Below are 17064 nucleotides of genomic sequence, written 5' to 3'. Positions count from 1 at the left end.
TAGATGGTGCCCAGCTACCACTGTCATCCACTTGGAAGGGGATCTATGTAGGAGATCCTGGATAGAGAGGGAGAACAATGTGGAACAAAACTCAACATCATTTGGAAAATAAAAGGGGGGCGGGACCAGCTTTCCTGGTCTGATAGAGCCTGATGGAACCACTGAGACTATGGCCCTAGCTGCCCTTCAGGTCTGGAATTGAACCCACACCTATGGCTTCCAGCCAAACAAAAGACAGGCATATGAGCTGAACATTAACCTGAGGTAGATGCACTCCTTGGAGAGAACAATCATGGGAGAAAGAAGGGCTGCTTATGCACAGGGAGACAGCTCAGGGGGCAGAAGGGCATGGAGGGACGGAACACAGGGAAGAGGTAACTACTGGGAGGAAGTGTGAGGGGAGCTGTTGCATTGTGGTAAATTGTGGTCAATATCATGAGACAAAGCGTATGTGAACTGCTGTATGGAAAGTGAATTTGCTCTGTAAATTTTCATCCAAATCACATACACACACAAAAAAAAAATTTGTCCTGGGGATTAAATGGCATCATGTATGTGAAAAGAAGGAGGAGCCCTGGTGGTACAAAGATTAAGCACTTGGTTGTTAACTGAAAGGTCTGTTGCTTGAATCAACCAGCAGATCCAGAGGAGAAAAGCCCTGGCAATATGTTCCCATAAAGATTACAGCCTAGCAAACCCCACGAGGCTGTTCTGCTCTGTCCTATTGGGTCACTGTGAGCTGGAATCTACTCGATGGCAGATGATAACATGTGAAAAGGCCTGGCCCACTACAGGTATTCAATAAAAGTGCCTTCATTATTATGCAGGTAAAATTTCAGAAGCCCCTGGGTGGTGCAAACTGTTAAGCTATTTGACTGTGAGCTCAAAGGTTAGCAGTTCGAACTCACCCAGAGGCACTATGAAAGACAGGCCTGGTGATCTACTTCCAAAAACTCACAGTCTCAAAAATTCTATGGAGCAGTACTAAGAGTAGTGGGTCACCATGAGTTGGAATCGACCCAATGACAACTAACAACAACAACAAAGTATGTATCAGTGTATCCCATGAACCCCAAGCACCTGGTCAGTGCCCCCTGAGCTGCCCGAGAGGCACAAGTGCCCAGGTGGCACCAGGAAGACCCCTCCTGTGCTGCTCAGGGTTGCAGATTCTCCCACAGCTAAGCCCCCCTCCCTTCTGTCAATGCAGTGGAATGCTGGGCCCCCAGGGGATGGACACAGGGGAGGCAGGAGGGAGTCTGCTCCAGGCACAGTGTCCTGGGAACTTCTTATCACTGCCTGCCTGTGACAGATACAGCCAGTCAGGTACCTCTTCAGTTGCCCCACTTGGGATTCCAAAGCTTCTCATGGAGAAGAATGCCAGGCCTATGTCCAGTCCCTTCACTTCTACCACATAGGCCCAAGGGTTCCAGCCCCCTACTTTTGAGCCTGAGGGGTAGACCTAGTATCACTTGGTTCTCCATGAAAACTGGCCTTGGGAGTTCCCCTTCCCATACCCCAGAATCCAGTCAACCTGTTCCCAATGAAGCCAGGCTTTCTGCTCACCATGCACCACTTTGGACTTCTCCGGGCACTGTGGAGAGACTGCCCCAGTCAGGGCCTCACTCCGGGAGATATGCTGGGTGAGGGGCTTTGGTAGGGGTGGGGGTTCCAGACACTGGGGTCTCCCCTCACAGGGCTCTGCATGGGAGGCCTCTTCATCACAGTCAGACTCTGTTTCAGAGCTAGAAGGAGAAAGGAGAGAGAGGAACCATGAGGAACCCTGGAATCCCCCTGCACACACACACACACACACAGATTAACCCATCACTGACTCTAGCAGACCCTGGGATGCTGGGATAAGGCAGTGGGTTTTTAATCTCTGTGCTCTAACCCTTGAATCTGAGCTGGCCTATGAGTTGCTTTGGCCAACTGAATACAAGCAATGGAAGTAATACTGTGCCAGTTCTAAGCCTAGGCCTCAAGAGGCTGCATGCTCCACTCTTTCTCCTAGAACCAAGTGAATCAGCCTGGGCTCCTGTAGGGAGATGAAGGACACCTGGCCCAAAAGCCTCCTCAAACATATGAGGGAGCCGGCTGAGACCAGAAGAACCGTCCAGCTAAGCCTTGTTCAAACTGCTGACCCACAGAATCAGGAGCATAACAAATGGGCATTGTTCTTACTAACTTTTGAGCTGATTTGTTACTCAGCATTAGTGTAGTAATGGATACAGGGGCCTCTCCTGGCCACCCAGTCTAAAGTAGCTGACCAGTTTCTATCATATACTTCTATTTCTCTATCTGGCATATAGGTGAGCTTTCTCTTTTAATTCTTTACTTGCTTAATGGGTGGCTACACTATTTGACCACCACCTGTCTATTGTTTGTCATACTGTGGTGGCTGTGATGTTGGAAGCTATGCCACCAGTATTTCAAATGCCAGCAGTGTCACTCAGGTGGACAGGTTTCACTGGAGTTTCCAAACCAAAAAAGACTAGGAGGAAAGACCTGGCAATCTACTTCCAAAAATTAGCCAATGAAAATCTTATGGATCGCAACAGAACATTGTGTAACTGGCTTGTTTTGGACATGCCATCAGGTGGAACCACTCCCCAGAAGAGGACATCATGTTTGGTGAAGATCTTCCTTCATGAGAATGACACAGGACTGGGTAATATTTTGATCTGTTGTACATTGTTGTTGTTGTTATGTGCCTTCGAGTCAGACCCGACTCATAAAAACCCCTCCTTGGGTTTCTGAGCGAGTATCACTATGGAAGTAGATTGCCCAACCTTCCTTCCGAGGAGTGGCTAGGGGGTTTGAACCGCCAGCCTTCTGGTTAGCAGTCAAGTGTCTTAGGCACTATGCTACGAGAGCTCCCTGTTGTACATTAGGTCACCATAAGTCAGAGTTAACACAATAACAGCTAGCCAGCTATCTATCTATCCATCCATCTGTGGTAGTTAAGGTTGTATGTCAACTTGGCTGGGCCTGGTTGAGTGGCTGGGCAAATAGAGGTAGCTATTCCTCATGGTGAGATTGGTAATTAACTCCATGGTGGAATCTATTGGAGCAGCTTTAGGGATGAGGACTGCTTCCAGTATATAAGAAGCGACTGTGAGGAAGGTCTCCAGTTGATGGCATGCTTGAACACTGCATGTGGCTGAGCTGTTCAGCAGCCTGCCATGTTGCCCTGCCGATCTTGGGACTTTTAATGGACATGAGTCAATGGCCTGCTCTATAGTTTGGTAATATTGGGACTGCGCCTTTTCACTTGTCGACCTTGGGTTTGTCAGCCTCAGAAGCCAGCAGCTGCCTGAGTTAAGAGAAGCCTCCAGCTGCAGTGGGCTAGGAGCAAGAGGCAGAACTGAAGCCCAAGGTTGAGGGGCTTTCACTCAGTCTCTAGAGCCTGGCACTTTGAACTCGGACTTCTAGCCTCTAAAACTATAAGAGAATAAACTCCTGTTTGTTAAAACCATCCCATTTGTGGTATATTCCTGTCAAAGCAGCACTAGGTAACCAAAACACCATCCTATTTGAATTAAAGTTCTGTGAGAACAAGGGCTTAGTCTGGTCTTGGCCACTGCTATATCCTCAAAGTCTGGCAAATAGTAAGCAATTGATACCTATTTGCTGACTGACCTCCTGAATGAATTCTATGTGTCTAGAGGAGGCTGAGAAGGAGCTCTGGTGGCACAGTGCCTAAGGTATTTGATTGCTAACTAGAAGGCTGGCGGTTCCAACCCACCAGCAGAAGGAAGATAGAGCAATCTACTTTCATAAAGATTTACTGCCTTGGAAACCCAGTGAGGGTTGCTATGAGTCGGAATTGACTCCATGGCAGGGGGTTATCTTTTTCTTGGTTTGGGCAAGGCCAAGAGTCTTCATTTCTAAAGACCACTTTAGGGATTCTGATGCAGACAGAGAGGGTAATACTGTGAGAACTACTGAACTAAGGCACCAGGGCTTCATGTCTTGTGTTGCTCTGCCAGCCAACCTTCCCATCACCATGCCTCATCATGTTACATTGGGAGGGCTCCACAGAACCCCTTCCCTGTGACAGGTGACACCTGTTATGCACGCCTTGTGTGGCTTGAATGTTAAATACCTTCAGGGAAGAAGACAGTGGGGCCAGAGCTTTTCCCTTCTCTGAGAGAACAGCTGCTCACATTTATATACCTAAAACCAAAAACCAAACTCACTGCCATGGAGTTGGATCTGACTCATAGCGACCCCTCCTTGGGTTTCCGAGGTGGTATTACTATGGACGTAGATTGCCCAACCTTCCTTCCGAGGAGTGGCTGATGAGTTTGAACCGTTATCTCATTATGCGACATTTCATATTTCCAATAATAGTAAAAAATCTACTATCCTACGATTTTGTGCATTAACGATGTATGTCTGGTAGTAATGAACACTGATGCACAAGGTAAGAGTAATGCTGGCTGTGATGATTAAGGTTGTGTGTCAACTTGGCTGGGCCATGATTCTCAGTGGTTTGGCAGTTATGGAATGATGTCATCCTCCATTATGTGATCCGATGTGGTCATCCTCCATTTCTGCATAACATTGATTTTCACAAAACATGTAAGTGAGGAGTGGGTGCAGTTCTTATTGTGTGCCAGAGATTGTTCTGCACACATTACATGCATTAATTATTTGATCCTTACAACTCCCTGTGAGGCAGAGACTACTACTGTCCCATTTTATAGGTAAAGAAATGGAAGCAGAGAAGTCACACTGCAAGGAAGTGAAGGCTGAATCCTGAATGCTATCCCATCCCTGCAACCCCTGTCCCTCCCCACCATTCCCTAGCAGCCTGAGCATACCTGCTGTTGTCACTGGTGACAAGGACACATACAGCCAGCACATCCTGCCCAACTGCGTCTTCAACAGGGCTGATCCTCACTGAGGTCCACTCGGAGGGCAGTGGAGAGGTGGGTCCACATTCCACATCACTGAGCTCTGGCTCAGGGATACTCTTTGGCTTCTTGGGGGAGGTTGGTTCATCTGTTGAGAGGAGAACAGATCTAGAGAGATGGGAATGAACAGCCCCAGAGGGCACCTGCTCCTCCTGGGGTTTGGACATGATGCTGGGGGTGAAGGAGGCAGATCTGAGGTCAACACAGACCTCCAGGCTTGACATTATAGTCCTCTGGGCCACTGCTGAAGCCCCACCACTCAGCCTAACAGACACCCCAGCATTTAGAACCCATTTCTCTCTCTTTTTTTTTTTTTTTAATTTTTATTATGATTTGGGTGAAAGTTTACAGAGCAAATTCATTTTCCATACAGCAGTTCACATACACTTTGTCTCATGACATTGACTGCAATTTCCCATAATGCAACAGCTTTCTTCCCACTTCCTCCCCATAGTTACCTCTTCCCTGTGTCCTTCTCTCCTATGCACTCCTGCCCCCTGTTCTGTATCCCTGTGCAGACACAGCCCTTCTATTCTCCCATGATTGATCTGTCCAAGGAGTGTATCTACATAATGTAAATGTAGAACACATCTCTTGTGTGCAGGGCACAATCACACATATCACACCATTTAATCTGCAAGAAGGTCTTAAAATGTTTAGAGGACCCACCCCAAGCCCACTGGGCCTGTTACTGTCAAAATTGCAATGACCAACAAGTTGCTAAATCCAGGGATAAATTCTCAGTTCTCATCTTCCTGTACACAACAGCAGAATCTGACGCAGCTGATCACTCCCTCATTCTAGAAACAGCTCTTCTCTTGGCTTCCAGGGCAACTCAGCCTCTTGGTTTCCTCCTTCTCACTGGCCATCTCCTTCTTTGTCTCCTCTGCTGGTTCCACATTTTCTCCCTGACCTTTAACACTGGGGGGCCCCAAGGCTGTCTTTGAACTTCTGATCTCTGTCTACACTCACGTCCTTGATGATCTTATCCACTCTCAAGGCTTTAAACATCCTCTAGATATCAATGAATCCAAAATTTACATCGATCCACCCCTGAGTATAGACTTATTGGCATCTCTACTTGGACATCGTATAGCTATATCAAGTTCAACATGTCCAGATTGAACTCGTCATCTCTCTCCAAACTTACTTCACCCACAGCCTTCCCTATGTCAGTAAATAGCAACTTTAGCCTTCTACTTGTTCATGTCAAAGTCCCTAGGGTCAGTCTTGACATCTCCCTTTCATACTTCACTCAAAGCCATTGACAAATCCTGTTGGGTCTACCTTCAAAAAATTGTCAGAATCCATTTACCTCTCAACACCTCTCTGCTATCACCTTGATCCTAGCCACCCACATCTCTTGCCTGGGTTATAGAAATAGCCTTCTACACGGCATCCCTGCTTTTCTCCTCCACCACCTTCACTTTAGTCTATTTTCAACACAGCTGCCAGAGTGACCCACTGAAATATATAAATCAGATCCTGCCACTCCTCTGCTCAAAACCCTCCATTGACTTCCTTTTACGCAGAGTTAAAGCTGAAGTCCTTACTGTGGTCTTCAAAGTTCTACACAATTTAGTTGCCTGTGACCCCTAGACCTTATTTCCTGGTACAGCCTCCCACTCTCTGCGTCAGCCTCATTACCCCATGGTGTTCCTCCAGCACTCTGGACATGCTTTCATCTCAGGACCCTTGCACTGGCACTTGTCTCTGCCTACAATAGGCTTTCCCCAGACATGTGCGTGCAGGGCTCTCTTGATCATTGCCTTCAAGTCTCTGATCAAGTGTTACCTTCTCAATAAGCTCTACTCTGATCACCTTATTCAAAACTGCCACACACAACCTGTGACACGGATGGCAGGCATTTGACAAGTAGCTTACTTTTATTGCGTGCTCTTCATTCCCCTTCCAACACATAGCACATAGTGCCTTCTGACGAACTATAAATTTGTCTTATGTATTTGGTGTATTATCTGTCTCCTACAACTAGCATGTAAGCAGTGATTTTTATCTGTTGGTAAAATTGTGCCAAGTAAAGAGATGCTCAGTAAACATCTGTTGACAAATAAATGAATGAATGAGCAAAACAAGCAGCCTGTGTCCCATCTCCATCTTGGCCACTACCTAGCTGGGTGACCCCTTTCTCTGGTCACAGTGAAGCTAGTGTCCTTCCTCCTTTATAAGGCACCTCAGCATGGCTTTCTTTTACCTTCTGGGCACCTCCCTCCCAATTAGGGTCATTCTTTCTCTCTTTCTTGGGTCCATAGCTCTTTTCTCTACAGGATATTTTCCATGAATATTTGAATATGCTGAAGCTTTCCTTGTCTTCAGAAAACTCTTTAACCCCAGTCTGACTCCTAGTCCTAAGCCAGCTCTCTTCATCCTTCCCAGCCCATCTTCTTGAAAGAGTTGCTACATTCACTTTCTCCCTTCTTCACCTCCCAATCATTTACTCATCACCCCCTACAATCCTACCTGTATGCTTCCACCACTCCCCCAAATTGCCCTCAACAAAGTCCTCAGTGGCCTCCTTGTTGCTAAATTCAATTTACAAGACTTTGGGGTCCTCCTGCAGCCATTGGTCCATTTGACCCTTCCCTGCTCCTGGGGATACTTTCTCTCCCCTGCCTTTCTGGCTGTTCCATCTTGGCCATCTAGTCCTCCAGCCAGCCCTGAAATGTTGAGGTTCTTCAAGGTTCTACCTGAGTCGTCCTGTCTTCTCACCCTACATTCTATCTGGGAGATACCATCTACTCCCCAAGTATCTGTCAGACAACTCACAAAGTTTCTCCAGATTTCTCACCTAAATTTAGATCCACACGCACAAGCTTCTGGAGGACGTCTTTCCTGGATGCCCTCAGGCACCTCAAACTTCATGTACCCCAATCAGAGTCCATCACCCTCTGAACACTCTGCTTCCCTCCCAGCACTTCTTACGTCAGTCACCACCACCACCCTCACCCATTCCCCTCTCAAGCCCAAAACTCTGAGGTCATCACCTCTAACTCCTCTTTCTCTCTTTCTACCTTCTTCCCCAAATGAATAGCTCCAATCCATTGTTGCCACTTAGGACTTGGGCTCAGTGTTGACAGATCCACTTATTTCAATAAATAATGTGAAATGTCTTAAGTTTTAAAATATTGTACAGATCAAGCAAAATATGTCTATGGGCAGATTTTGGCAGTGGGTTTCCAGTTTATAACCCCTGGAGTGTGTTAATACTTGTTGATGTGTTTGTGTGGCTACATGTTAATGTTGGTGTGATTGTGGATGAAAGGCATTTGAGAAGTAGAGCTTATAATTGGATACTTGGCTTCATGATCATTAGCATCATCATCACAGTAGCAGATTACTTGTATGGAATGCTACATAAACAGCAAGAAGTGTTTAAGCATTTTGCATATAATTAAGGCTAAGAAATCCAACACAACATTCTAAGTATTATTATTATTTCCATTTTTCTGCTGAGCAAATGGAAGCACAGAGAGGTTAAAACACCAGTATGGTTACATTTTGTCAGAGCATGGGGATCAGTTGTATGTCTGTGAGAACCACAGATGGATACCCAGTATGTGTGGCCTTTGCTCTGGGAAGACTGGAATCTGTCCCCAGTTTTTCACTAACTTCCTGTAACACATGTACAGAAAGTCCTGTGACTTTGCAGTCCCTACCACTAGAGTAGGCAGATATGTCCTTGCCCTAATGATGCACAGTTGGCCACAAGTCTTGTTTTGACCAGTGGAAAGTTAGTGAATGTGACGTGAATGGAGGCTTTAAATGTGCTTGCTGGTTTGGCTTGTCCGCTCATACACCTGCCAGTTTACCATCAGAAGAGCTTATCCCTGACGTCCGTGGCCTCTGCAGCCTGAATCCTTGATTGAGGGTGCATGGAACAGGTCCAGAGCCAACCTACAGCCTGGAGCCCAGCCTGACACCTCTTGTGTGAGCCCTACCCACTTTCAGATTTATAGTCTGAGGCAAAGCCACCCAAGCCAACCCACAGGCTCACGAGCAAGAAAAACAGATGTGATAAGCCGTGGACATTTGGGAGACTTGTATAAATTATGGTAGCAGACACTCAATGCTATACCTGGGCTATATCTGTGTCAGTAAGTTTATATCTATAAGTAAGTGGTTTATATGTGTGTGAAGTCCATGCCCAAGTATCTGTATATTCAACAGGTGCTACTGGCTCCCTCCTCTGATCCAAGGATCCTGGATTATGGCTGCATCTAGCCATCTGCAACCATCTCCAGGTGAGCGCCAGGGCTCACTCTGTGCTGTGTGCTCATGCCTTCCCCCAAGCCCCACCACACACACACGCTGTCTCCCCCAGGCTCTTTTGCCCTCTGCCTTAGACTTTGCCCGAAGTTATCTGTCGGTGGGGAGAATCCAGGATCATGGTGGGGGCTGTGGGAGACCAGGGGAAGAAGTTTGTAGGGGTAGAGGGTGAGGAGGAAGATCTACTACCTCCCACTGTAACTGCCACCAATGTCCTATTGGAACACAGGTCTGCTCAGAACAGAGTGCCTCACCCCCTTCTCAGCACTCTGACCAGACCCCTGTGCCCTGGGAAGGATGAGGCTCCAGAAATTCTCAGGCTGGGGCTGGGCCTGTCTGCAAGCTTGGCAGAGCCAGGCAGTGCCAGGGAATATCTGTCCTCACCTCACACACCACCTGAGCAGCTAAGTCAGGAGGTCCTTTCTAGTGAGGCTGTGCTGCAGTGTCAGGTGAAGACCTTTGTACCAGTCCTGCTGGTGACATTGTCTCTGCTCTCTACCCAAGTCATCCTCAGATCTCAGAGGCGATATCAATGCAACACATCCGCCTGTGCATTGTTATTAACCCCATTTTACAGATAAGAAAACTGAGGCTCAGAGAAGTTCTCTCACTTGTTCAAGGTCACACAGCTCCTAATTGCCAGAATCAGTTTTGGCTCTGGGCTTGGAAAGCTCCCCTTGCTGTCTTTCCCACTGTTCTCTCTGGAGAAGAAAACATATATAAAGCAAGCAGATAAACTGAGTGTATCTGTCAGGAAAACAGACTCAAGCTGAGGAGTTCAGCAGAGGAAAGTTAATATTGGCTAGAGTTCTGGTGGAATAGTGCCTAAGGCATGGGGCTGCTAACCAGAAGGCTGGCGGTTCAAACCCATCAGCCACTCCTTGGAAGGAAGGTTGGGCAATCTACTTCCATAGAGATAACAGCCTCGGAAACCCAAGGAGAGGTCACTATGAGTCAGATTCGATTCAACAGCAGTGAGTTTGTTTTTTTCATAGGCATATATAGGAGCTCTGGTGGTGTGGTGCCTAAGGCATTTGACTGCTAACCAGAAGGCTGGCAGTTCAAATCCACCAGCCATTCCTCGGAAGGAAGACTGGGTAATCTGTAGAGATATCACCTTGGAAGCCCAAGGCGTAGCAATGAGTTGAACCGACACGATGGCCGTGAGTTTTTCAGAGTTTACAGGTGTATATTACTTAATGTCCATTGAACCGGCCACATATAGTCCAGGTGTCCAAGTGACAGAATTCCAGACCCTCATCCTGCAGTCAGAGCCCCACTTCTGCTTGACTGCTGCGTGCAGCCTGGAAGCCAGCCAGCGTGTGGCCATGGAGGCCCAGGCCCAAACTCCCAATCCCAGTGTTCCTTGGCTCCTGCAGCTCTGTGAGTCTAGTCCCTGTGTTTTGCAGGCTGTGGCACAATAGGGTGTCAATGGAAAGGTGTGCACCATGGCTGGGGCCCCCTTGGCCCACACTGACCCCACCTCAGGTAGGTTCTCATGGGTGAGCTAACAGCAGGGCAAGACCCGTCCAAGTGTTTACCTAAGGCATCTGCAGTGGGAGCTATCCAGGCTGAAGGCAGCACACCAACCTCTGGGCCAATGCACCTGGGAGCCCCATACTCCATGGACACAGATGTCCACACAACATCCAAATCACATAATGTCCTATTCTATAGACTGAATCACGCACGCTATACCAAACCAAACCAAACTCACTGCTGTCAAGTCATATCCGACTCATAGCAACCCCTCCTTGGGTTTCCAAGGCAGGATCTCTCTGGAAGTAGATTGCCCAACCTTCCTTTTCAGGAGTGGCTGGGGGGTTTGAACCACTAGCCTTCTGGTTAGCAGTCAAATGCCTTAGGCACTAGGCCACCAGAGCTCCCATGGACGGTATGGCATACCTATAATTACAGTGGTGTTGGAAAGCTAAACAGGGATTGGGAGGCAACCCTGAGATGAGCAACAGCAGGAGGTGGCTGGCTAGAGTAACAAAGAAAACAGCCGGTATTACCAGAACTCAGACCAGGTACCACAGAGGGGCTGCCCAGTGTGATTTAGGATCACAGGCTGCGCTACACCTTGGAGGAGATGCAGCCACTGCCTGTGGTGCAGACAGACAAGGAGGAATACCCTAGCTTCTCCCTTTACCCCCCTCCGATCCCTGACCAGTGTTTCACAATGGTCACACCTAGCAGGAAGCGGGTTGCAAGGGAATCTCGGAATGTAGTTTCCAGGAGTCGTACTTCTCTAACACAGAGCTGAGCAGGGGAAGGGTGGGGAATGTATCTGGGAGCAAATTGGCAAGTGCCCGGGACGCTGAGTATAAAGCGTTTTCTTCACCCTCTTGTAAGGTGGTCTGTGATGGGAGAAGTGATGCCAAATGCTTTCCAGTGGGAAGGCGCCTGTGGCAGGAGGTCCTTCTACTCACTGTCAGGAGGTATCACAACTGGTCGTGGTGGGGGATAATCTGTCTATATCTGTCCCAAGGTCCTTTGCAGTGCGTGCCTGGCCCTTCAAAATATAAAGGCACTGGTGCCCAAAACAGAGCCACTGCCAACCCAGGAGTTTCTAAGAGTGACTCCTCAGGATATACTAATGCGGATGAAGTTTCCAACAGTCTTCAGGGCACAAATAAATTGATGGGTAGCCCTGGGCCTCTGGGCCCACACTCACTCTGGGGTGTGTTTGCTCTGCTGCACTTTGACCCGCTGAGCCACTGAAAACCCTGTGGAGCCATTTTACTAATGGGGTTGCAACTAGTTAGAGGCATCCTCGTCCCCAGTTCACAGAAGGGGCTTCCCAACGCCACCAGTCTGAGTACAAAGTGTTGGGAATCAATGCCTGGACTCTGCACACAGTTCCAGGCCCTTACCACACTCCAAGGCTCTCCTTGGAACAGGCACCCAACCCCTTGCCAGGGCCCAGGCTGAACCTCTGCTGCTTTACAATGGGACATGCTGCTCTGGACTCCCTCTCTCACATCCCTGAACTTGTTAAATATCAGTATAACGAGAAGGTAATGTGACATTGCATGTAAAGGGCTTGGTCCATGTGCCTGGCACAGAAAAACAAGCTAAATAACAGCTGGCTCTGGGGCTTTGTGAAACAGTGGCTTCTTTTACTTATTTAAGGAATTAAAAAGGGAAAGCTGTAAAAGTGAATGGGTTAACAGAAATCAAGAACAGCCCACCCATCTGGGTGATCCATTTACTCTACTTACTATTCAAGTTCCAGAGATTGATTTCTTCCCCTGGATTATTTCCTGGGGATAAATTCCCTCACGTAGGATGACTGAGTCAAGAGGTCAGAACCCTTTTACGGATCTCACTTAACAATCATTGGCACCTTGCTTTCCAAAAAAGAGATTGTTTGAATTTATGTTTTGCTCAATTCTGATGACAGAGTTAATTTCTTTTACTTACAATCTAGGTCAATTTTTTCTTTACCAATTCATAGGTACAGCATAATTTCCGTTCCTTTGAAAATGGAGTAAGAACATTTTTAACTACTGACTTTTTTTTTTTTTTTTTTTAATGGTAAAATATATGTAACATAAAATTTATTTTGTAGCCCTTTTTAAGTTCACAATTCAATGGCTTTAAGTACATTCACAATGTTGTTGGGATCACCACCACTATTTCCAGAACTTTTACACACCCCACACAGAAACTCTGTTGCCATTAGTAATCACTCTTCATTCCTCCCTTCCCCCAGCCCAACAGCCTCTCATCACACTCTTGTTGTTGTTGTTGTTGTTACGTGCTGTTGAGTCGGCCCCGACTCTTAGCGACCCCACCTTGGGTTTCCGAGACAGTATCACTACAGAAGTAGATTGCCCCATCTTCCTTCCGAGGAGTCTATCATTAGGAATTCACCTATTCCAGGTATTTCATACAGTATCTGTCCTTTTGTGTCTGGCTTATTTCAATTAGCATGTTCAAGGTTAATCCATGCTGTGGCACATAACAGAACTTTATACCTTTTTAGGGATGAATAATATTTAATTGTATATACCACAATTTGTGCACCCATTCATCCGTCAATGGACATCTGGGGTTGTTTCCATCTTTTGGCTATTGTGAACACAGCTACTATAAACACTGGCATACAAGTATCTGTTTCAAGTCCCTGTTTTCATCCTTTTGGGTATACATCTAGTAGTGGAATTGCTGGGTTATATGGTAATTCTCTGCTTAATTTTTTGAGGAACTGCCAAACTGTTTTCCATGGCAGCTGCTCCGTTTTACATCAGACCGACAATGCACAAGAGGTCCACTGTCTCCAAATCCTGCCAACACTTGTTGGGTTGTTCGTCGTTTTGTTGTAAGAATTCATTCTATGTTCTGGAAATTAAACTCAGATACATAATTTGTAGGAGCTCTGGTGGTAGTGCCTAAGGCACTTGACCGCTAACTAGAAGGCTAGCAGTTCAAACCCACTAGCCACCCCTCAGAAGGAAGGTTGGGCAATCTAATTCCGTAGTGATATTGCCTCAGAAATCCAGGAAGGGGTTGCTATGAGTTGGATATAATTTGTAAATATTTTCTCCCATTCTGCAGATTGTCTTTTCAATCTCTTAATACTGTCTGATGCATGGAACGTTTGCATTTTGATGAATGCAAGTTATCTATTATTTTTTTTTTTGGTAACCTATGTTGTTGTAATATTTGATCATGTAGATTTGCCACTGTGTTTTGTTCTAAGAGTTTTCTAGTTTTTGCTATTAAACTTAAGTCTTTAACACATTTTGAGGTAATTTTTTGTATATGGTTTAGGAATCCAACTTCATCCAGCACCATTTATTGAAGAAACTGTTCCTTCCCCATTAAATGGTCTTGGCAAACGTGTAAAAAAAATCAATTAATAATGTACATGTGGGTTTCTTTCTAGGATCTCTATTCTACTTCATTGGTCCATATGTCTCTTATGCCAGTACCTCACCATTTTCATTATCTGCAGTAAGTTTTGAAATCAGCAAGAGTCCTCCCACTTTGGTCTTTTTCAAAAGTGTTTTGGCTCTTCAAGGTCCTTTTAAATTCCATATGAAGTTTAGAATTTCTATTTCTGCAGAAATACATTGTTGGGATTGCTTTGGTTAGTATTGTTCTAGTGAAGCCATCTGGTCCAGGGCTTTTCTTTGTTGGAAGGTCTTTGATTACTGATTCCATATCCTTACTTGTTATAGATCTGTTCAGATTTTTTATTTTTTTCTTGAGTCACTTTGGTAGTTTGTGTGTGTCTAGGAATTTGTCCATTTCATCTTGGTTATCCAATTTGGCATACAGTTTTATAGTCCTCTCATAATTTTTATTTCTGTAAATCAATAGTAATGTCCTTACTTTCATTTCTGATTTCAGTAATTTGTGTTTTTTTTTCTTAGTCAATCTAGCTAAAAAATTATCAAATTTTTTTATCTTTTCAAAATCAATTTTTAGTTTTGTTGATTTTCTACTGTCTTTCTATTCTTTATTGCAGTTCTTGCCACTGTAATTTTTATTATTTCCTTCCATCTGCTAACTATGGGTTTAGTTTGCCCTTCTTTTTCTAGTTCTTCAAGGTATAAAATTAGGTTATTAATTTGAGATATTTCTTATTTTATAATGTCGGCATTTACAGCTACACATTTTCCCCATAGCACTACTTTCACTGTAAATCTGTACTGTAAGTTTGGGTATGTTGCCATGTTGTGTTTTCATTTTCATTTGTCTCATGGTGTTTTCTAATTCTCTTGTGATTTCTTCTCCGACCTACTGGTTGTTTAAGAGTATATACATTTCTATATATTTTTGAATTTTCCAATATTCCTTGCTATTAATTTCTGGTTTCATTTTATCATGGTCAGAAAAGATATTTTGTATGATTTCAATCTTTTTAAACTTACTGAGACTTGTTTTGTGGCCTAATATAGGGTCTATTCTGGATAATATTTCCTGTGCACCTGAGAAAAGTATGTATACTAATGTTGTATGGAGTGTTCTGTATATGTCTATTAGGGCTCATTGATTTATAGTATTGCTCAAATCCTCTATTTGTTTATTTTTCTTTTGTCTGCTTGTTCTAGCCATTATTGAAAGTGGTGTATGGAAGTCTTCAACTTCTATTGTAGTACTATTTATCCCTTCAATTCTGTATTTGTTTCATGCATTTTGAGGCTCTATTGTTAGGTGTTTGGTGTATATATTTATAACTGTTAATCTTCTTGAAGTATTGAATCTCTTATCAATATATAATGGTCTTCTTTGTCTCTTGTAACTTTTTATTTATTATTATTTTTCTGATAACATAGCCACCGAACTCTTGTGGTTATTATCTGCATGAATTATCTTTTTCTACAGTTACACTTTCAACCTCTTTTTGGTTTTATATCTAATGTGAGTCTCTTGAAGATAGCATATATAGATACTTTTTTGGTTTTATATCTAATGTGAGTCTCTTGAAGATAGCATATATAGATACTTTTTAATTCATTCTGCCAATCTCTTTTCTAAATGGAGAGTTAAATCCATTTACATTTAAAGTATTTACTGCCATTTAACTACTTGTTTTCTGTATGGGTTATATGTTTTATGCTCTTCAATTTCTCCATTATTGCCTTATTATTATTATTTTCATTTAGTTGATTTTTTTAGTGTATAATTTTCATTTCCTTATTTTCTGTATATTTTTAAGTTATATTCTTGGTAGTTATATGGGGATTACATCTAACATTTTAAACTTACAACAGTCTAGTTTGAATAACACCATTTTCGTTTCAAGTATAGTATACAAACACTCTGCTCCTATACATCTTTGTAGGAGCTGTGGTGGCATAGTGCCTAAGGCACTTGACTACTAACCAGAAGGCTGGCGGTTCAAACCCACCAGCCACTCCTTGGAAGGAAGGTTGGGCAATCTACTTCCATAGTGATACTGCCTCGGAAACCCAAGGAGGGGTCGCTATGAGTCGGGTCTGACTCGATGGCACACAACAACAACATACATCTTTGTCCCTCTCTCTTTATATTGTTATCATCACAAATTACATCTTTATACATTACGTTCCCAGTAACAGAGTTATTATTTTCTGCATTTATCTTTTAAGTCATATAGAATAAAAAGAGGAAATACAAGTAAAAAGTACAATAATACTTTTATATTGGTTTTTATATGACTTATGTAATTACATTTATGGTGTTATTTACTTCTTCATATGGCTTTGAGTTACTGTGGAGTATCCTTTCCTTTTAGCCTGAAAGACTCCATTTAACATTTCTTGTAGGGCAGGTCTGCTAACAACAAACTCAGCTATTGCTGAGCTGGAAATGTCTTAATTTCTTCTTAATTACTGAAGAACAGTTTTGCTGGATACAGAATTCTTGGCTGACAGTTTTTGTTTTTTCCTTTGAGGACTTTAAATATGTCATCCTCTGTCTTCTGGCCTCCACTGTTTCTGACGAGAAAGCATCTGTTAATCTTACTGAAGATATTTTGTATGTGACAAGGCATTTCTCTTTTGATGCTTTTAATATTCTAGGTCTATGACCTTTGATAATTTGACTATAATGTGTGTTGGTATAGATTTCTGAGTTTATCCTGCTCAAGGTTTGTCAAGATTCTTGAATACATGTACTTATACCTTTCATCAAATTTGGGATGTTTTGGCCATTATTTTTTAAAATATTTTTTCTGCCTCTTTTTATTTCTCTTCTCCTTCAGGAGTTCCATGATATGTATGTTGGTATGCTTGATGATCTCCAAAAATTCTCTTAAGCTATGTTCATGTTCCTTCCTGTTCCTCAAACTGTATCATTTCTAGTACATTATCTTCAAGTTTCATGATTCTTTCTTCTGCCTACTTCTGCCACTGAACCTCTCTAG

The 17064-nt window shown here is 44.1% G+C and overlaps 1 protein-coding gene across 1 annotated transcript in view; it reads right to left on the bottom strand.

Annotated features, from left to right (window-relative positions):
* The window catches only part of LOC103210860 (MICAL C-terminal-like protein), a 59774-nt gene extending 51975 nt beyond the window's left edge, over positions 1 to 7799 (bottom strand). The window contains exons 1-3 of the mRNA XM_042782773.1: positions 7748 to 7799; positions 4827 to 5007; positions 1564 to 1742 (exon numbers count right to left, since the gene is read on the bottom strand). Coding sequence (XP_042638707.1) covers positions 1564 to 1742; positions 4827 to 5007; positions 7748 to 7799 — 412 coding nt within the window. The remainder of the gene's footprint in view (positions 1 to 1563; positions 1743 to 4826; positions 5008 to 7747) is intronic.
* Positions 7800 to 17064: the final 9265 nt, after the last annotated feature.

The sequence above is a fragment of the Orycteropus afer genome, unplaced genomic scaffold (assembly GCF_000298275.1).
Source record: "Orycteropus afer afer isolate SDZICR_OR568_19922 unplaced genomic scaffold, OryAfe1.0 scaffold00014, whole genome shotgun sequence".
Lineage (NCBI taxonomy): Eukaryota > Metazoa > Chordata > Mammalia > Tubulidentata > Orycteropodidae > Orycteropus > Orycteropus afer.
The sequence above is the reverse complement of the archived record's forward strand: the minus strand, read 5'-3'. Positions and strand labels throughout refer to the sequence as shown.